Here is a 22,530-nt window from a genome sequence, read left to right as displayed (position 1 = left end):
CGCACCAGTCCAGCACGGCCGTCACAACACGAACAGCTGTTTGCAGACACTGCATGCCTTTCACTGTATCTTTGACTGCACATTGTATTATACCTGGCAGTCAGTGCATACCTTTCACTTGAATGGATGGCAGACTTGCCCTCCATAACAGATTCTCGTTAAAGGATTTAAAGTTGATTCATCTTATATACAGCAGGGCCTCAAAAGTCCTCCTGTATTGTTATTTTTGGTCACTACCTCGGGACGTGCATGCCATGCCTGCTGCCTTTCTTGGATGTGTGGTGGTAGCTGTTTTTCAGGCTCCAACTCCGGACCGGAATTGAACCCTGATTCCCCGGCCATTAGCAGTGTTCACAATGGCAGACTTGCCCTCCATAACAGATTCTCGTTACAGGTAGTAAAGTTGATCAGTGTCATATACAGCAGGGCCTCGAAAGTCCTCCTGTATTGTTATTTTTGGTCACTACCTCGGGACGTGCATGCCATGCCTGCTGCCTTCCTTGGATGTATGGTAGCCGTTCCTGTCCTTAGGAGTGTTCACTTACTTTAGCATGCACTATATATTGTTGACAGTACATCTTGTTCAGGCACAGTAAGTATGCAGAACCTCACAGTCTGCAACAAACAAACCTAAATATCTGCCCCATGTAGCCTAAGTCATGTGGGCATTTAATCAAGTAATTGGCAGGGGTGAAAGCCCTGATGGGTGCATGATGTGATTCCTTTTTATAATACTGTGGCAGTTTTAGCAGGTCATAAATAGGAACTGCCATCTGTGCTTAATTTACTAATTCTTGGGCATCCACCCATACCGCAATACCTGCTGCTTCTGGATTGCCCACAGCCTTATAATGACAGCTGAGTTCACTCCTCTGAACTCTACAGTATACAATGTGAGATTCAGATATATAGCCGCTCGGAGACTGAAGGCGGGGCGGAGCTCCGCCCTCCGTGCATGAGATGCGTGCGCACCATGCGCGCGATCTCATGCAAAATAGAGCCCCAGGACTTTACGCCAATTGGCGTTAGGCGGTCCTGGGGCTGCCGCCGCGGCCACGCCTACTGGCGTGACGCGGGCGGCAGAAGGTTAAAGGACCACTATTTTATTTTATTTATTTATTGTATTTATAAAGCACCAACATATTACGCAGCGCTGAAAGCAAATCACGGAGCTAGTCTACTTTAGGGGACCCACCGTAAATCCCCATAGAGAATTGGAGCTGTGCTGAAAACGGAACAAATTTCCACTTTCAGCTCTTTTAAACCCCCACAAGTTATACATGTATGGAAAGCTCAGAATCTGCTCTAACGAATGATGCCACTTTCGGTGAGAAGAAACTGAAACTCACCGTGAACGAGGCGCCGAAAGGCCACAATCGCGGCTCCGTCGGCCATCTTACATCTGTGCTGGCTCATATTGTTCTCCCTCCTCATTGGAGGGATTGTTAGCTGGGGGCGTGCCAGAGAGAAAAAAAAACAAAAACGTCAGTAGCTAGTTCTGCGTTGGTCTTGTCCGGGGAGAAGGGAGAGCAGTTTCTGGCACGCCCCCAGCTAACAATCCCTCCAATGAGGAGGGAGAAAAATATGAGCAGCACAGAAGTAAGATGGCCGACGGCGCTTCCTACATGGTGAGTTGCACCTTTTGCTCACCGAAAGTAGCATAATTCGTTAGAGCAGATTCTAACCTTTCCAAAGATATATAGCTTGTGGGGTTTAAAAGAGCTGAAAGCGGAAAATTTGTTCCGTTTTCAGCACAGCTCCAATTCTCTATGGGGATTTACGGTGGGTCCCCTAAAGTAGACTAGCTCCCAAATCACTATAGCAAATCATTTCATCTCTACAGTCATCACTAAAGACATTAAAGGACCACTATCGCGAATCATTTCATTTTCAATTAACTCACAGTAGATATATCATGTATACAGAAGCCTTACTGTGTCCTTTTTTAATTGTTTGTCCTGGCCATTTTATTTACCATATATTATTGTAGCCTGTGTCCGTCAGCCCCTGAAGTAACGCTGATGGACTTTTGTAACTAAAAAGTAATAGCAGGGGAAGCCTTGTCAGGTATTGAAAAAAAAAACTGTTGGTTTAGCCCTGCTCTCCCTAATAACTGTCAAAACTGTACAATGCAGGCTCACCTGCTGCCCGACTTCCCTTTCATTAGCATACCCGAGAAGGACCCCTGCACTCAGGCAGCCCGCTGGCGTAGAGGGAGGCAGCTGCCAGCACAGTGAACCACTCTCTCTCCATCTATTCCCTGCGGATCTGCCCTCCAGAGTAATTATCCGCTTTGTAATGAGCCGGTTCATGCAGTGTAAAGAACCGCTTTGTAATGAGCCGGTTCTCCCCTCCATTCATGTGGTGTAAAGAACCACTTTGTAATGAGCTGCCTGAATGGAGAGGAGAACCGGCTCATTACAAATCGGTTCTTTACACTGCATGAACCAGCTCATTACAAAGCAGTTCATTACTCAGGAGGGCAGACCCGCAGGGAATGGATGGAGGGAGAGCTGCCTCCCTCAATGCCTGCGGGCTGCCTGAGTGCAGGGGTCCTTCTCGGGTATGCTAATGAAGGGGAAGACGGGCAGCAGGTGAGCCCGCATTGTACAGTTTTGACAGTTATTAGGGAGAACAGGGCTAAACCAACAGGTTTTTGTATTTTTCAATACCTGACAAGGCTCCCCCTGCTATTACTTTTTAGTTACAAAAGCCCGTCAGCGTTACTTCAGGGACTGACAGACACAGGCTACAGTGATATATGGTAAATAAAAGGGCCAGGACAAAAAATTAAAAAAAGGACACAGTAAAGCTTTTGTATACATGATATATCTACTGTGAGTTAATTGAAAATGAAATGATTCGCGATAGTGGTCCTTTAATGTCTTTAGTGATGACTGTAGAGATCTGCTAGAGGAGTGTCTCTGTATCTCTAAATATACTGCTGGTTCCATACAGGTGAATGCATCCGTTACTAAAGGGGTAGTGAGCAGTGAGGATCGGCATGGATGTTGGAGAGCAGACAGAGCTCTGGGAATGCCTTGGCTAACAGGCCCGTCACCGTCCCTAGGACCCATAACAGTCATTGTGGCTAGCATGGTGGTTCTTTCAGCACTGGTGGAGGAGCTCAACTCATTTGCTTTCACTTTGACATCAGAATATCTTGAGATACTGATTATTTAGGCATGCAGTTTTTCCTGAAAATAGCTCTTAATTATACATTTTCATTTTATGCTTGGTTAATTTTGCCCAAAGTTGTGTTAGGTTTGCTAACAAACATTAAAACATTATAAACATAAATTTGACATGCTCTAGTGGCACGGGTACAATGTCTCATTATGCCAAAAATGATGGTTCCAGCTATCTCCCACTAGATTATATTATGCTTCTTGCCATCTCCAACTGCATTATGGATTTTTAATGCAAAATTATTATTTTTCTTGTTTTCCTTGTGTACTGTATACCCCATAGTACTGTTTTACAACTGTGTATAAAATAAGCTGAAATGTAAGACCTTTTATTTATATTGTGAAGTCTAGAAGGGTCGCAGCCAGCACACAGTACACAGTTGTATAAAACAAATGTATCCATTTATTTGCAGCAGTAACATAAACAGCTTTACTCTGTCTAGCATAAAGTGGAAAATAAATGGCAAGCTTACTTCAGCTTTGTAGTCCAAAGCAGTAGCAACATTCCAGCTTATTCAAAACAGATCATTTCCTTAAGCCAAAAGCCATACAAACAGCAGTCCAAAGTATGGTTTGGCTTCCAGCAATGTCTCCAAACAGACTTGTCAGGAGCTCAGCAGCACACACGCTCCTCCACATCAACTCCACCCTTACTGCATGTCACCTGCTTCCTGATATGCACATTTTTGGTAGAGCTTGCTTCTGCTCCACAGAAAACTAGGGTGTACCTGGGCGGAATGGCCCGCCCTTCCTTCCTTCCCATTCCAGGAGTCCAGCCCTGGAAAAGAAACAACAAAGGCAGCAGCTGGCTTGCTGCCAAACAATACCCGGACTCCTTTTCTAGGCACACATCTTGTTTTTAAAGGGAACACAGTCCAAATAACAGAAAAATATACCTCCCGTCCAGCACCCAGCCCCGATGACCCCTAAAATGGCAATAAAGTAAAATGTTTTAGTTATCTGGTCAGTATATGCTACTTTATTTTTTGTGACTTATACTTTCATCTTCAGGGTGACAAAGAAGCAGAGCTTGGCCTTCCATTTTCTCCACTGTGTGATCGCAATTCAACCATGGTTGCTCAATCCCAAATAGGTAAGAATATATTATTTGTTTATAAAATCCTATTTATTCCTCTGGTACTGCAACCTTACATGCCTTTGTTCACTCACAGTACTGTCTTCTGTGGGTATTTCTTTAGCAGCCACCTTGTCATAGGTATTCCAAAAAGTTGTGCAGGACACAATTTTGCATTCCGTCATTGCAGCGGACAACATTGGCCATCTAAGAACATGTTTCAATAGATCCTATAGTTAAAGAGCAACTATCACAACTATCAAAGAAACTGTTTTTCTGTAAACCTCATATACCTATGGAAATTTTACCCAGCAACAACAAAATGCTTTTCAGAGCTCTCTCAGCACAGCCTGTGTGAAGAAAAAGCCATGTTTACCAAGCTGTTTTTTTAACACTTTTTGTCAGCATTGGTGGGGCAGACTTAGACTGTAACCTGGCTGTAAAATGATTACTTTACACTGTACAGCAGGTAGAGACACACAGACAGGATCAGGCACACGGACAGATCTTCAGCTGATGAATATTCACACACATTTGAAGCTATATTTCTGCTTTCATTCTGAACAGATTCCAGTCACAGTATTGGAGTCAGTGAAGATTGATTCTGTATGCTGGATGTGCTGGGCACAGTCCTCCATAGTAATTCCCACAGTGAGAACTGTTCTCTGTAAATGTAATTGTCTTCATATAAAACAAGAAAAGATGAAAAAAAGCCTTTGCATTGCTATTTGCTAGTAATTACTGGAAATATATGTGACATCTAGAATTTTAGGTAACTTTTATAGTTGTTATTTAACTTAGGATCCATCAACATGTCCATTTGTCCATTGTGGTCCGTTCTGGAAAACAGTGTAATTTGCTGACTAGTGTAAATGTAGCCTTAAGGCTACGGTAGCAATGGTGCGTTGCAGTGCGGCATAACAGCCACAATACATACAAAAGTTGAGTGGGAAGGTCCATAAGACGCCCTGGTACCATAGACGCACCAGACTTAGTATAATTATTTTTCCTTCGTTTTTGTCCTCTAAACCCAGGTGTGTCTTATAGTCAGGAGCTTCTTATAGTCCACAAAATACGGTACTATTCCTACTAAGTTTTTGGGCTCATTGTCTTCTAATAAGTTACAGTATCATTCAACCTTCAGTGTCTCTCCCCTCTCTGGGTTGCTGTAAAACAAATCTCAATACACATCCCACGTTGTAAGATATAGTTATAGTCTCTATATACGCTTTTGTGACATAATTCAAATCAAATTGGTCCACTCGTATAGAATCAAGTCTTGTATACGCCTTGTATACTTTTGAGTAATATGTAAAATCTTTAACCAGCGGAGGCAAGTATCTCCAGCAATTCAATAGGTGCAGGGCCGGTTCTAGCTACGATAGGGCCCCGGGACAAAAGTAACCTGGGGCCCCCTAACACCCACCCCCAGCAGCAAATTCACACTTAGCTGCGCTGGGGGCCCGGAAACAATTGCTCAGGTTTCTCCTATGGTAGCACTGGCCACCCTCCCCAGTATAGTTGTCACATGTGTACCCAATGATCCCCCCCCCCCAGTTTTGTAGCCAGATGTGTTCCCCTCTTTTTCCCTCAGTATAGTAGCCAGATGTGCCCCAACACTTCCCTCCCCCTAGTTAAATACCCAGAGGTGTGCCCCTCTCCCTCTCCCCATTATAATAGTTAGATGTGCCCCTTGTTCCCTAACGACCCCCCCCCCCCCAGCATTGTAGCCAGATGTGCTCCTAATGACTCACCCAAGAATTTTAGCCAGATGTGCTCCTATCGAACCCACAGTACTATAGCCATATGTGCCCCCAATGACTCACGCAAGTATTGTAGCCAGATGTGCCCCTAACAAAACCCCAGTATTGTAGCCAGATGTGCCCCTAACAAACTCCCCTCCACCCAGTATTGTAGCCAGATAACAACAATAACAATAATATTTATATAGCGCTTTTCTCCCTGGGGACTCAAAGCGCTGTGACCCTGCATTATGCAGTCTCAAAGGCTAGGGAAAAGAGGTGAGTTTTTAGTTTTTTTTAAGCTGTCCAGAGAAGGAGCCTCTCGTACTGCTTGTGGAAGTGAGTTCCATAGAGTAGGGGCTGCATAGGAAAAGGCCCGAGCACCAAATGTTAAGTGTATCCTGGGAATAACCAGCTTCATCTTGTTGGCAGAGCGGAGGGTGCGTGGAGGGGCATAAAGTTCCAATAGATCCGCTATGTATTTGGGTCCCATGTGGTGTAGAGCCTTGAATGTCAGCAGGCAGATCTTAAAATTGGTTCTCCATTTTACTGGCAACCAGTGAAGAGTTTGCAGTACTGGGGTGATGTGTGAGCTGCGGGGGGCATTGGCTAGGAGTCTGGCTGCAGCATTCTGTACTAGCTGTAAGGGGCGCAGAACCTTATCTGTAGATCCGATGAACGGGGCGTTGCAGTAGTCTATGCGGGAGGATACAAATGCATGAACCAGGACAGGTAGGTCTTCAGCTGGGATAAGGTGTTTGATTTTCGCTATATTTCTTAGATGGAAGAAGGAAGACTTGATGACAGTTGATATCTGCTGTTTGAGTTTTAGATTTCCATCCAGGATCACCCCAAGGTTTCGCACAGAGTCTTTATACTGTACAGTATCTCCCCCAATTGCTAGTTTGAGGTGGTGAGCGTTTTGAACTTTATCCATCATGTGTGGACCACCTACCACCAACACCTCTGTTTTGTCAGAGTTCAGCCTCAGCCAGCTGGTGTTCATCCAATTTTGTAAATCCACTAGACACGCATTTATGGATGCTGATGGGTCTTGGGTGCCAGGCTTGAAGGACAGATACAGTTGTGTGTCATCTGCAGATGAGCCCCTAACGGTGTCCACCCCCCTTCCCCCAGTGCTATGGAGACAGTGGGAGGCTATGTTATTGTTCTGCCCTTCGTGCTTCTTGGATCGGGCACTAGAGCCCAAACAAAGTGGCCAGAAGTGCAGGACAGCTACACTACAGAGGAGACAGACCTGCAGCACTTGGAACTCGGAGCAGGTGTGTGTGTGCTGCATGTCATGCACTGTCCTCATAACACTAGGGGGGGGGGCACGGGGATGGGACCTCTGCCATGGGGGCACATCAATTAGTGATGTGATGAGGGACACTTGGGGGTTCCTATAGATTCTGGGGCCCTCGGCAATTGCCCCCTTTGCCCATATGGTGGCTCCGGCCCTGACTATGTGTCTCTCTCTATCATTATTTTATGATTATTTTATGATATGCACATTTCTGCAGCAAAGTCTCTCTTTGGCAAGTTTAGGGCAGAAGTGGCCCCAATAAAGTCTATAAAATCCTTCCCCTTCATTGCCAACAATGATCCGGATCTAAATGTCTAAGCCCTAACGTCTGTGTGTCCTCTCAATGTCTGTGGGTGTTTGCACTGGTCTCTTTAGAATCAGATAAAAGATATCTGTCAAAGTGGGTTTCAAATGTCTTCGATGACCCATTGTTACGCCTTTCCTAACTGACCTGCTCTATCAAACTGTACTTTGCAAACCTACACTAACCCTAAAACCCTAAGCTGGCTGTAACACTAACCAAAAGCCTAGCACTTAGATCTTATTGAGTGCTGATGTGTAGAGGTTGATTAAAGGACCACTGCCAAAAAAAAATTAAAATATATGTAAACATATGCAGACAATAAGTGCATTTCTCCTAGATTAAAATGACCCATACATTACTTTTCTCCTATGTTGCTGTAACTTACAGTAAGTAGTAGAAATCCAACCTTACCGACAGGTTTTGGAATAGCCCATCTCCTCATGGGGAATTCTCAGGGATTTCTTTATTTTGAAAAGCACTTAGGGAATGGCATTTGCTCAGTTCAACTGCCAAAAAAGTGAGCAGAGAGGCTGGCCAGCATCTTTGTATAAATCTTTTTCAGGGAATGTCTTTATAAAAAATAAAGGTCATGCCGAGAATCCCCAAAGGAGGGATGGATTAGCCTAAAACCTGTCAGCTCTGTCAAATTTCTACTACTTACTGTAAATGACAGCACTATAGGAGAAAAGTAATTTATGGCTCATTTTACTCTTACTAATTTTAAGATTTTTGCGACAGTGGTCCTTTAAGGAGACAGTGATTGGATTTAGCAGTGGAGGTTTGTTTGGTAGGTTAAAGAAACTATTGTCAAGAAAAGTTGTGTTAAAACAAAACAAGGTGCTGTGACAAGAAAAACAAGGGGGTGAAACCGGGAGCCCAATATAGTGTAATATGTATTGGAATAGGGTGAGAATATTAAGAAGTAAGTAATTATACTCACAAACCAGGGTTACCATGCAGGCAACCACTGTAAATGCAGGCAGGGAGATTAAGCCCGTCCCCGCTCAGGACTAAGATGTCGCTCTCTGTATATCAGGAAATAAGGGTATAGTCACCCCTCCACCCTGGGTGGACACTGGTATTGTAGAAAAGTGAACAGAGGCGCCAAAAGGATAAAAATTGTTTAAATTCTTAAAAATGTTTAGGAGGCAGTGGTGGACTTGCCGTCCTCAAAGCAGACACAAAGCTGTCGATTATTGGCAAGAAAAAATTATTCACATACTCCACCTCAGAGGTGCTAGGTGTATACTAGACTTCATGCTGTGTGATACTCCTCCTTTTGTATTGCCTGAGGAAGCAGGAATATACCTGCGAAACGGGTTGCCTGTTTAACTTGGAGTATGTGAATAAATTTGTCTTGCCAATAATCAACAGCTTTGGGTCTGCTTTGAGGATGGCAAGTCCACCGCTGCCTTCCAAACATTTTTAAGAATTTTAACAATTTTTATCCTTTTGGCACCTCTGTTCACTTGTGACAAGAAAAGCTGTGTTGGCATAAATCTCATTAAGGTGTGGAGCTTAATAAGTGACCTGACCTTTACCAAAGCACCTATCACAGGTGGTGGATCTGAGAGACAAAAAACAGAGGCTCAATGTCACATAGGCCAGAATCCAGAGCAGAGGTCCCCAAACTTTTTTCGGTCAAGGGCCGGGTCAACGTACTTCAGACTGCTGGGGGGCCGGAACACACATAAAATGATGTTGATAACATTACAATGAATCTAGGTATTGATTCCCCGCCAGTCATGCCCGGAGGAGAACTCCCACCAGCAGCCATTCAGTCATGTGGCACCCGAAGAACGTCTTTGTGCACCAGACAGTGAAGCATACCCAGGTGACAACCTGCTGTCCAGTTGGACAGCAGTGTCACCTGATGCGGAATTGGGTTGGAAACTATCGAATTACTGCTCGCTGGCTGCTACAGTATGTGGATGGGTGATGCCAGCACTGCTATTCTATATGCAGGAAGCCGATATTTAAAAGGTACAGTGGACAGCATCTATAAGTTAAAGATTTTGTGTTTGGGGGTGGCAGTGAAAGAGCCTCAGGGGGCCACATTCGGCCCGCGGGCCTTAGTTTGAGGACCACTGATCCAGAGGAACAATATCAGACAAACTGGGGGTAGAGTTCAAACAATTGGCATAAAGGTTAACCTGATTAATTTGGTCAGAAGCTGCACGGGAAGTCAGGAGCAATTAGGTCAGGACAGAAAGTCGCAATCAAAATCAAGTGAAAGGACAGGACAGGTGGTAAGCTGAAGACCATCAACCACTCATGTTGGTGAGCATGAGCAATTTAGGTTTCAGACTACACACTAATACTGTGCATTTCAATGTGCAAGCCAACAAATCTGGTATGCAGCCACAATTATGCATGTAGTTGCTCTTTTCCGGATACTATGGGCACACACCTCTTCACTCATGCTAACCTTCTAAATACCTGATCTTATCATCAGCAATTGATCACTATGAGGAGTTCAGATAGTGGCTTCAAAGCCTACATCCTATTGATCATTAACTTGAAAAAAAACCCTAGCACATTCCTAGAATCACTTAGATCTGGCCAGTTTTTGACTGCCAGCCATTTCCCAGCCTCCCCTGACTACAGAAAGACAGTCATGCTCCACCATGGGTAGCAGAACTACTGAATTCCGATTTCGTCGAAATTTCGAGTACCCCATGCGAAAACCGAGTTTCGTGTTCCGAATTTTCGTGTTCTGAGTGCATTTCTATTGAATTAAATAGTGTTAACTTCTGCGGTTAATTGTAAAGCCCCGTACATGCTATGATTACCAAATTTGCCATGTTTATTAAGCAGATGAGTAGGAACATGGTAAAAAAATGTTTTGAAAAGAGCTTATAGTTTTTGAGCAAATCGATTTCAAAGTTTCATAAGAAAAATGTTTTTTAAACTGTGTAAAATGACACTGCTGCAGAATAGGTTACTGCATTCCGAGTTCTGTATATATATTGTATACATTTCATGAAAACAGACAGCGTGGGGTCCCCCCTCCCAAGCCTCATTAACCCCTTGTCCCCATGCAGGCTGGGATAGCCAGAATGCGGAGTCCCGGCCACGTGGGGCTTTGCACCCTGAGCTATACCAGCCCGCATGGTCCATGGTATGGGGGGGCTCTGGAGGAGAGGGGCGGCCAACCTCCCCCTCTCCTCCAGAGCCCTTGTCCAATCCATGGACAAGGGGCTCTTCCCCACCTCCGGTGCCCCAGGAGGAGGTGGGGGCCGCCGATGTCCTGGGGGGTTCATGGTGCCGTCCGGGGTTCCCCTTTAACAAGCGGACCCCGGAAGCCGCCCCCTCCCCAGGATAAATGAGTATAGGGGTACACAGTACCCCTTACCCATTTTAGCAGAGTTAAAAAAAAAGAAATAAAAACACGACAACGAAAAAAGTCCTTTATTGTTCTACATTAACCAGGGATACTTACCTTGCGATAATCTCACGCCAGTAACCTCAGGAGTGGTCCCACACCAGTATCCTCTTATGACATCCCACCTCCCTCCCACACTGACGAACTCCCACCACTGAATGGTCACAGTCAGCCTCTGCATCTGTATAGCAGAGGCTGAGAACACGAAAATGTTGCCTTTAAAACAAGACATTTTGGCAAACAGTGATGCAATCAAAATAGCCACTGGGAAATCCCCGATCGCTGGAGGCCACACTAGAGTGGCGAAACCAGTGATTTTTCACATAGATGGTGGGTCCAGGTGACCAGAGCAGGAGGTGCCCTAATCCCCTGGACCCACCCATTCATGTGAAATAACGCATATTCTGACACTCTGAGGTGGCCTCCGGGGAACGGAGATTGCCCAGCAGCCATTTTGTTTATGACACTGTTTGCCGAAAAATCTTGTTTTAGCAAACAATTTTCGTGTTTCTAGCTTATGCAATACAGATTGCAGAGGCTGTCTACAGCCATTCATCCCCAGGAGTTCTGCAGGATCGGCAGGTGCACGGGACCTCCTAAGAGAATAGAGGGGGGCACAGCGCAGGAAGGTGGGAAAGTGGGCACATAGCGGCGGGGAGAGGGGGAAGCCTCCCCTCCCTCACCTAGGGCCCCCCCTTGCGCACACTCCCCCCCCACCTCCAGAATTCCAGCCAGCCAGCGGAACGGCTTACCGAGAGCGATAGCTCTGTGTGCCGCTGGTCTGGTATTCTGCACTGACACTGTCCAATCACGCTCTCGCAGTACTTCCTGTGAGAGCGTAATTGGACAATGCAATGCAGGAGACCAGACCAGCAGCGGCACACAGAGCTCTTCTCTCGGTAAGTGACCCACCATCTATGTGAAAAATCACTGGTTTCGCCACTCTAGTGTGGCCTCCAGCGATCAGGGATTTCCCAGTGGCCATTTTGATTGCATCACTGTTTGCCGAAATTTCTTGTTTTAAAGGCAAAATTTTCGTGTTCTCAGCCTCTGCTATACAGATGCAGAGGCTGACTGTGACCATTCAGTGGTGGGAGTTCTTCAGTGTGGGAGGGAGGTGGAATGTCATAAGAAGATACTGGCGTGGGACCACTCCTGAGGTTACTGGCATGAGATTATCGCAAGGTAAGTATCCCTGGTTAATTTAGAACAATAAAGGATTTTTTCGTTGTCGTGTTTTTATTTCTTTTTTTTAACTCTGCTGAAATGGGTAAGGGTTACCATGTATCCCTATACTCATTTCTCCTGGGGAGGGGGCGGCTTCCGGGGTCCGCTTGTTAAAGGGGAACCCCGAATGGCACCATGAACCCCCCAGGACGTCGGCGGCCCCCACCTCCTCCTGGGGCACCGGAGGTGGGGAAGAGCCCCTTGTCCATGGATTGGACAAGGGCTCTGGAGGAGAGGGGGAGGTTGGCCGCCCCTCTCCTCCAGAGCCCCCCCATACCATGGACCATGCGGGCTGGTATAGCTCAGGGTGCAAAGCCCCACGTGGCCGGGACTCCGCATTCTGGCTATCCCAGCCTGCATGGGGGACAAGGGGTTAATGAGGCTTGGGAGGGGGGACCCCACGCTGTCTGTTTTCATGAAATGTATACAATATATATACAGAACTCGGAATGCAGTAACCTGTTCTGCAGCAGTGTCATTTTACACAGTTTAAAAAACATTTTTCTTATGAAACTTTAAAATCGATTTTTCAAAAACTATAAGGTCTTTTCACAATTTTTTTTACCATGTTCCTACTCATCTGCTTAACATACATGCCAAATTTTTTGATGATAGCATGTAATAATGGCAGTATTTGTATAGCGCCTTTCTCCTGTCGGACTCAAAGCGCTTGCGAGGCAGCCACTAGAGCGCACTAAGTAGGCAGGAGCAGTGTTAGGGAGACTTGCCCAAGAAACTCCTTACTGAATAGGTGCTGGCTTACTGAACAGGTAGAGCCGAGATTTGAACCCAGGTCTCCTGTGTCAGAGGCAGAGCCCTTAACCATTACACTATCCAGCCACTGGAGGGGGCTTTACAATTAACCATGGAATTTAGCACTATTGACTTCAATGTAAACGCGAATTTGGTACTCAGAATTGCCGAATTTTCGGGTTTCGAGAGCTTACTCGGAACCGAGCCTGGGCGGGTGCTGCGGGTGCAAGGCACCCAGGCGCCTGCCTCTGAGAGGCGCCGCCCGGCCGCCGCTCTCCCCCTGTGGCCGCCGCTCGCTCGCTCCCTTCCTCCCTCTAGCCGCCGGCGCCGCGTCAGACCTCGATCAGGCGGCCGGGCGCTAGGACCTAGCACGCCGCACTGATATGCGGAAGTGACATCACTTCCGCATATAGAGCGGGTGCGCCTGGCGCCTTCTTACTGGTCGGGTCGCCCGCTGATTGAGGTCTGAAGCTGCTGCAAGGTGAGGAGGGAGCGGCGGCGGCAGAGGCAGCAGCGGCGGGAGGGGAGGGTTGGGTGCGCTCCTGTCACTACCTAAACGGGGACCCTATACCCCCTGGCTACCTATCCTGGGCACATATTACCCCCTGGCTACCTATCCTGGGCACATATTACCCCCTGGCTACCTATCCTGGGCACATATTACCCTCTGGCTACCTATCCTGGGCACATATTACCCCCTGGCTACCTATCCTGGGCACATATTACCCCCTGGCTACCTATCCTGGGCACATATTACCCTCTGGCTACCTATCCTGGGCACATATTACCCCCTGGCTACCTATCCTGGGCACATATTACCCCCTGGCTACCTATCCTGGGCACATATTACCCCCTGGCTACCTATCCTGGGCACATATTACCCCCTGGCTACCTATCCTGGGCACATATTACCCCCTGGCTACCTATCCTGGGCACATATTACCCCCTGGCTACCTATCCTGGGCACATATTACCCTCTGGCTACCTATCCTGGGCACATATTACCCCCTGGCTACCTATCCTGGGCACATATTACCCCCTGGCTACCTATCCTGGGCACATATTACCCTCTGGCTACCTATCCTGGGCACATATTACCCCCTGGCTACCTATCCTGGGCACATATTACCCCCTGGCTACCTATCCTGGGCACATATTACCCCCTGGCTACCTATCCTGGGCACATATTACCCCCTGGCTACCTATCCTGGGCACATATTACCCCCTGGCTACCTATCCTGGGCACATATTACCCCCTGGCTACCTATCCTGGGCACATATTACCCCCTGGCTACCTATCCTGGGCACATATTACCCCCTGGCTACCTATCCTGGGCACATATTACCCCCTGGCTACCTATCCTGGGCACATAATACCCCCTGGCTACCTATCCTGGGCACATAATACCCCCTGGCTACCTATCCTGGGCACATAATACCCCCTGGCTACCTATCCTGGGCACATAATACCCCCTGGCTACCTATCCTGGGCACATAATACCCCCTGGCTACCTATCCTGGGCACATATTACCCCCTGGCTACCTATCCTGGGCACATATTACCCCCTGGCTACCTATCCTGGGCACATATTACCCCCTGGCTACCTATCCTGGGCACATAATACCCCCTGGCTACCTATCCTGGGCACATAATACCCCCTGGCTACCTATCCTGGGCACATAATACCCCCTGGCTACCTATCCTGGGCACATAATACCCCCTGGCTACCTATCCTGGGCACATATACCCCCTGGCTACCTATCCTGGGCACATATACCCCCTGGCTACCTATCCCGGGCACATATACCCCCTGGCTACCTATCCCGGGCACATATACCCCCTGGCTACCTATCCCGGGCACATATACCCCCTGGCTACCTATCCCGGGCACATATACCCCCTGGCTACCTATCCTGGGGACACTGGCTGTTTGTCATTATGTGCATTTGCTGGTGAAAAGCAGTCTCTTGTTATGTGAATTTGCTGGTGAAAAGCAGTCTCTTGTTATGTGCATTTGCTGGTGAAAAGCAGTCTCTTGTTATGTGCATTTGCTGGTGAAAAGCAGTCTCTTGTTATGTGCATTTGCTGGTGAAAAGCAGTCTCTTGTTATGTGCATTTGCTGGTGAAAAGCAGTCTCTTGTTATGTGCATTTGCTGGTGAAAAGCAGTCTCTTGTTATGTGCATTTGCTGGTGAAAAGCAGTCTCTCGTTATGTGCATTTGCTGGTGAAAAGCAGTCTCTCGTTATGTGCATTTACATGGGGAAAAGCTGTCTCTCGTTATGTGCATTTACATGGGGAAAAGCTGTCTCTTATGTGCATTTAGTGGGGAATTTTTGTCAGTAAAAATCTTTTGTCAGTAAATTTTTAGGTATTTGTCAGTAAAAAAGAACGTGAAAGGTTGGCAACACTGGCAGGCTGTGTGGTGCAACGGGAAAGATACAGGCAGCCCACCTTGGGCTTGGCAGGGGAGAGGAGCCGACGTCAGCGAGCGAGAGTAGGGTGGCCGCAGGCAGCCATAAATACGCAGTGTGTGACTGCGTCGCACTCGCAGAGCCTCTCAGCCTGAGTCAGTCCAGAGACTAGCAGACTGTCACTTGCAGGAAGCCAAAGCCAGCCAGGAGCAAGCCCATGGAAGAGGGGTAGGAATGAGGTATCACATGCATGCGTAAAGAGGTGGAAGGTGTGGGTGTGATTAGGAAGGACATGGGTGTGGTTATGTGGTTGGGCGTGGTTAATTTAACCACTCCCATAGGCGCCAGAGAAAATCTTGCACCCAGGTGCCAGGCACCCCAGGCTCACCCCTGCTCGGAACTGCCAAATTCCGATGGCAAACTCGAAATTCGGAATCCGAGCGCTCAGTCCTACTACTCACCCACAATAAACACAGACATTTTCTGGGCAAGTTTTTAAACAGTGCTGAGGGGGTGCAATTTGGAAAAAGCCAAAAACACAAAGGTGAAAACTTTGGGCTGTCCTCAAAAGCCCTATAAAAAACTCTTATTGTCAATAATAAACAGTTAGTTCCACACATTTGTAAATGCATATTAGGCCACCATGGTGTGACAAGGCCTCTGTTTAAATCATGGAATCTACTCTAGCATCCCAAATGTAGGGCATGCATTGTAAAAGATAAGCATTCCATATTCTCACATGGAGGCTGCAATTCAACTTCTCACTGGGAAACCAGCAGAGCAGTTGCTTGCTGCCGAATCCGAAGCCAAAATCCATAAATACATTGATTCTCTGGACATCTGACTGTTGTGCTGTACCAAATAAATAGCACTGTGTCCCATAATGATTGCCACGCTGGCAAGGTGATATAGACAATGTTTAGAATCATTTATGTATATATTTATGTATTTGGGAAGCATCTAATGGAGGTTTGGTTAGGATTTGCTTAACTAAGGATATAAGATGAGATTGCATATTCCCTTCAGCACCAAATTTTTCAGTCAAAAGAATTTAAATGACCTTGTGATTTATTATAGTGTCTAATTTGTTGATAAATGGTAGAGGATGTATCATCTGTAATCTCGTTTATAAATATTACTACACGTATACAGAGTTATGAAAGGATAATGCTTGCCAAATAGTTCCTGTTGTGGATGATGTCCTCATATATCCCTTGATATATAATACCGGTATATGTTAGGAATACTCCATAATTGTGTATTTATGCCTTTCAACATACTTCTTATGCCTTTAACTACAAGATACTTTTTTAGTCTAGGGTTTCTCCTTTCTTAGTGTAAACACTTATTATAATAAATTGATATAAATTTTAGCAGCCCCTAATCCCAACATAAGAACCCCCTAAATTAATGATGAGAACCCAAGGTTTATGCTTCAGTAGATGAGCAGTTTTGATCAGTGATACTCTGGTCACACTGACTGGCATACAGTGCGCTCTGCTTGTCTTACAGGAATATGTGCTTGTTCCATCAGCCGATATACTTTGTCTCCATCTAGTGGAGAGTACAGGCACATGCATGATGTACAAATATCTAAAATCCTAAAAAACAGATATAAAGCTCTTTCAACTTAGATACACTGGGGAAAAAAATCTAAACTTACTTTTACTTCATTCAAATTTTAGGTTTTATAGACTTCATTGTGGAGCCAACATTTACTGTGCTGACAGACATGACAGAGAAGATTGTAGTTCCACTCATTGACGAAGCCTCGCGGTCTGGGCTCACGGGCTTTAGACGATCTAGGTAATGTACTTATTATTTTTTCAATACCTGTTTTACACATGTAGAAATACCAGGAATAATAGTGAACAACTGATAAGGTTTTTTTGATAGTTAACTTAAAAGGAACTGATTTAAAAATAATTTGGTCTTTAGTGAGGTCAATGTATGATTCTAGAGAAGGTGCACTTAGAAGTTATTGTGGCCACCATTAAACATAACATGATATTTTAGGAATAGAAATCCTCCTCACGTCTTACTTTGTCTGTTCTTGCACATGTCCTGGTTTCCTTCTGAATGTAAAAAGGTGTAAATGCACACAGAAGACAATAACAGATCAAAGAATAAAAAATAATTATTGACATCTCAACACAAAAAGCAACAATGCCTCCAGTGTTTCAAATGGCAGGCGGGCAAGTTAAGCACAAAGCTATTCGACCAACACTAGTTTGTAGCACTGTTGTAGCTAATTTTTCTTAATGAGACCCTGAGTCAGTCACCTACAGTAATTATTGTAAAATGGTTGGTGACAAAATGTTCAGCAAATCATAACACAATCATACCAGAATATTATACTTTAAATACTTGGTTTCAGAAAGACAGAAAATGGCCTCAATTCTGGTAGGGTTATCAAACAAATGACCTCATTTGAGGTAATTTACCCCATGAGGTAATGCCATTTAGCAATTCTGGTAGGTTTTAGTCACGTTTTACCTCATGAGGTAAATTTTGAGGTAATTCATGAGGTAATTTACATTAATTTTACCGAAAATTGCTATTCTCATGGAAATTAGGGGGCATGTTAGCACATAATTTACTGATCAGTTTAAGGGCCTTTTTCCACTAGCCTGCGATTTGCGATTTGCTTCTGATCGCAAATCGCAAGGTACATTAAACTAATGGAAACTGCAGCAGCAATTTCCATTAGTGCGATCCGATTGCGATGCGATTTTGGTCAAAGCGCAATCGTTGTCCTGCCGCGTTTTGTATGCGATTGAGCTGGACTATGAGTATAGTAGCTCAATCGCAATCGCATGGTGGAAATTGAAACGCGATTGCGATCGTGATCGGAATCGCAATCGCGATCGCATTTCATAGTGGAAAAGAGCCCTAAGGCCTCTTGCACACTGCACGCGATTCCGATTCAGATTCCGCTTTTTAATCAGTTTTTACATCCGATTCCGATTCCGATTTGCAGTTTGCTCCCTGCACACTGCAAATCGTAATCTGAATCGGATGTAAAAACTGATTAAAAAGCGGAATCGGAATCGGAAATGCATGCAGTGTGCAAGAGGCCTAAGACCTGCCTGTACCTGGTGGTAAAGTCAATTTGTATGCATTTTGCAGTTTTTAGTGGAGTTCCTATTGCTAATCTAGTGTCTTTTTTATTCAGGCTGTGTAATAGAAAAGAATAGCAGAAATAAAACTCCAAATATTTACTGGATTTTTTTTTATAAGGGATGCATATAAATATACTTTTCTTAGAGTGCCACATAATCAAATACACCTCCCCCCCTCAAAAAAAAAAACATCTTCCAAAGACTATCATAACTTATGGAAGACAATTAAAGACTACTATTATCTATTTACTGCATGCTTACTGCTGAAATACCTCATGTTTTAACTCACTTTATGCATTTACCTCACTTTATGCATTTACCTCATGTTTTACCTCATGTTCGGAAATGGAAAAAAATCTTTCAGAATTGCTAGAAAAAATTGGAAAATACCTCATGAGATATTTTTCCTACAGAAACATATTTACCTCACATAGCTACCAGAATTGAGGCCAATGTGAGAAAATACTTCCAGACATGTTTCACTATGATTTTAATGGAGAGGTTAGCATCCCAAGAGATCATATTTTAAGAAAGAATATCACAGACCTGAAATACTAATCCTGAAAAGTACACGTCTTGACATTTGCTATTCTGTTAACTATTTTAAGAAAGTTCGAAACTTGCTCTCTGGTATCCAGGTGAATATTGAAGAATAATGAGGATTTATTTTTTCAAGTTCCTTTATTCATGTTTGTTACTTGTCTTAAGTTTCCATACAAACATTAGTGTTGTTTGCTGTGCTAAAATTTTCATGATAGGCATGGTGGCGTAGTGGATAGCACTCTCGCTTTTAGCGCTGGGTCCCTGGTTTGAATCTTGGCCAGGATGTTCTGTATAAAGTTTGTATGCTCTACCCAGTTTCCTCCCACAACCTAAAAACACACAGATACATTAATTAGAGATGTAGAGAACGGTTCGCCGGTGAACGGTTCCAGGCGAACTTTGGTGGTTCGCGTTCGCCTACACCAGGCGGACTTTTGCAGAAGTTCGATTCGCCCCATAATGCACTATGTGGGTCAACTTTGACCCTCTGCATCACAGTCAGCAGGCACATTGTAGCCAGTAAAGCTACACTAAGCCCTGGAGCCCCACCCCCCCTTATATAAGGCAGCCTCCAGCGGCCATTACACTCACTCGTGCCTGCTGCAATAAGACAGACTAGGGAGAGCTGCTGCAGATTGTTCTCCTAGGGAAAGATTAGTTAGGTTCTTGGCTGCTTAGCTTGCTCCTGGCTGATTATTATTGCTTTTATTGCACCCCTCAACAGCTCTTTTCAGAACTAATCCTGTACTTTTTTTTTTCTGTGTGTCAAACTGACACTTTTGTTGCATGCACAGCCTTGCTAATTCATAGTGTGTGTGCCACTGCCAGCAGCCCAGCACATTCAGTGACTACCTGTGTGTGTGACAGGGAGTTGCACATTGTACTACCCAGTACTGCATATACCCAGTACCTGTTGTTTTTACTTAACCCACCTCATCACTGCATATACCTAGCTTTCTGTTTAGTGAACCCAGTTCACTGCATCTAACTAGCTGTTGTGTTGAGTGAACCCAGGTCACTGCATCTAACTACCTGTTGTGTTGAGTGAACCGAGCTCACTGCATAGAACTACCTGTTGTGTTGAGTGAACCCAGCTCACTGCATATAACTACCTGTTGTGTTGAGTGAACCCACCTCACTGCATATAATTACCTTTACTGTTCAGTGAACCCACTTCACTGCATCTAACTACCTTTACTGTTCAGTGAACCCACCTCACTGCATCTAACTACCTTTATTGTTCAGTGAACCCAGCTCACTGCATCTAACTACCTGTTGTGTTGAGTGAACCCAGCTCACTGCATCTAACTACATTTACTGTTCAGTGAACCCACCTCACTGCATCTAACTACCTTTACTGTTCAGTGAACCCACCTCACTGCATATAACTACCTTTTTTGTTCAGGGAACCCAGCTCACTGCATATAACTACCTGTTGTGTTGAGTGAACCCACCTCGCTTCATCTAACTACCTGTTGTGTTGAGTGAACCCAGCTCACTGCATATAACTACCTTTACTGTTCAGTGAACCCACCTCACTGCATCTAACTACCTTTATTGTTCAGTGAACCCAGCTCACTGCATATAACTACCTGTTGTGTTGAGTTAACCCAGGTCACTGCATCTAACTACCTGTTGTGTTGAGTGAACCCAGCTCACTGCATATAACTACCTGTTGTGTTGAGTGAACCCACCTCACTGCATCTAACTACCTTTACTGTTCAGTGAACTCAGCTCACTGCATATAACTACCTGTTGTGTTGAGTGAACCCACCTCACTGCATCTAACTACCTGTTGTGTTGAGTGAACCCACCTCACTGCATATAACTACCTTTATTGTTGAGTGAACCCACCTCACTGCATCTAACTACCTTTATTGTTGAGTGAACCCACCTCACTGCATCTAACTACCTTTACTGTTCAGTGAACCCACCTCACTGCATATAACTACCTTTTTTGTTCAGGGAACCCAGCTCACTGCATATAACTACCTGTTGTGTTGAGTGAACCCACCTCGCTTCATCTAACTACCTGTTGTGTTGAGTGAACCCAGCTCACTGCATATAACTACCTTTACTGTTCAGTGAACCCACCTCACTGCATCTAACTACCTTTATTGTTCAGTGAACCCAGCTCACTGCATATAACTACCTGTTGTGTTGTCACTGCATCTAACTACCTGTTGTGTTGAGTGAACCCAGCTCACTGCATATAACTACCTGTTGTGTTGAGTGAACCCACCTCACTGCATCTAACTACCTTTACTGTTCAGTGAACCCAGCTCACTGCATATAACTACCTGTTGTGTTGAGTGAACCCACCTCACTGCATCTAACTACCTGTTGTGTTGAGTGAACCCACCTCACTGCAAATAACTACCTTTATTGTTGAGTGAGCCCACCTCACTGCATCTAACTACCCTCATTGTTGAGTGAACCCACCTCACTGCATCTAACTACCTTTATTGTTCAGTGAACCCAGCTCACTGCATCTAACTACCTGTTGTGTTGAGTGAACCCACCTTACTGCATATAACTACCTTTATTGTTGAGTGAACCCACCTCACTGCATCTAATTACCTTTATTGTTGAGTGAACCCAGCTCACTGCATATAACTACCTGTTGTGTTGTGTGAACCCACCTCCCTGCATCTAACTACCTTTACTGTTCAGTGAACCCACCTCACTGCATCTAACTACCTTTATTGTTGAGTGAACCCTGCTCACTGCATATAACTACCTGTTGTGTTGTGTGAACCCACCTCCCTGCATCTAACTACCTTTACTGTTCAGTGAACCCACCTCACTGCATCTAACTACCTTTATTGTTGAGTGAACCCTGCTCACTGCATATAACTACCTGTTGTGTTGAGTGAACCCACCTCCCTGCATCTAACTACCTGTTGTGTTGAGTTAACCCAGGTCACTGCATCTAACTACCTGTTGTGTTGAGTGAACCCAGCTCACTGCATATAACTACCTGTTGTGTTGAGTGAACCCACCTCACTGCATCTAACTACTTTTACTGTTCAGTGAACCCAGCTCACTGCATATAACTACCTGTTGTGTTGAGTGAACCCACCTCACTGCATCTAACTACCTGTTGTGTTGAGTGAACCCAGGTCACTGCATCTAACTACCTGTTGTGTTCAGTGAACCCAGCTTACTGCATCTAACTACCTGTGGTGTTGAGTGAACCCACCTCACTGCATCTAACTACCTTTACTGTTCAGTGAACCCACCTCACCGCATCTAACTACCTTTACTGTTCAGTGAACCCACCTCACTGCATCTAACTACCTTTATTGTTCAGTGAACCCACCTCACTGCATCTAACTACCTTTATTGTTCAGTGAACCCAGCTCACTGCATCTAACTACCTGTTGTGTTGAGTGAACCCAGCTCACTGCATATACCTAGCATCCCCCCGAGATGGACAAAATGGACAAACCAGGTAGAGGAAGAGGTAGAGG

General features: G+C 45.2%; 1 protein-coding gene across 4 annotated transcripts in view; it reads left to right on the top strand.

Annotated features, from left to right (window-relative positions):
* The window catches only part of PDE1C (phosphodiesterase 1C), a 1,357,122-nt gene that overhangs the window by 1,107,719 nt on the left and 226,873 nt on the right, over positions 1-22,530 (top strand). For all 4 annotated transcript variants that reach the window (XM_068236575.1, XM_068236577.1, XM_068236578.1 and 1 more), the window contains 2 exons: positions 4,200-4,281; positions 17,078-17,198. In XM_068236575.1, the coding sequence (XP_068092676.1) occupies positions 4,200-4,281; positions 17,078-17,198 (203 nt within the window). The remainder of the gene's footprint in view (positions 1-4,199; positions 4,282-17,077; positions 17,199-22,530) is intronic.

The sequence above is a fragment of the Hyperolius riggenbachi genome, chromosome 5, assembly GCF_040937935.1.
Source record: "Hyperolius riggenbachi isolate aHypRig1 chromosome 5, aHypRig1.pri, whole genome shotgun sequence".
NCBI lineage: Eukaryota > Metazoa > Chordata > Amphibia > Anura > Hyperoliidae > Hyperolius > Hyperolius riggenbachi.
Note: the sequence above shows the minus strand (reverse complement) of the source record. Positions and strands in the feature narration are given on the sequence as shown.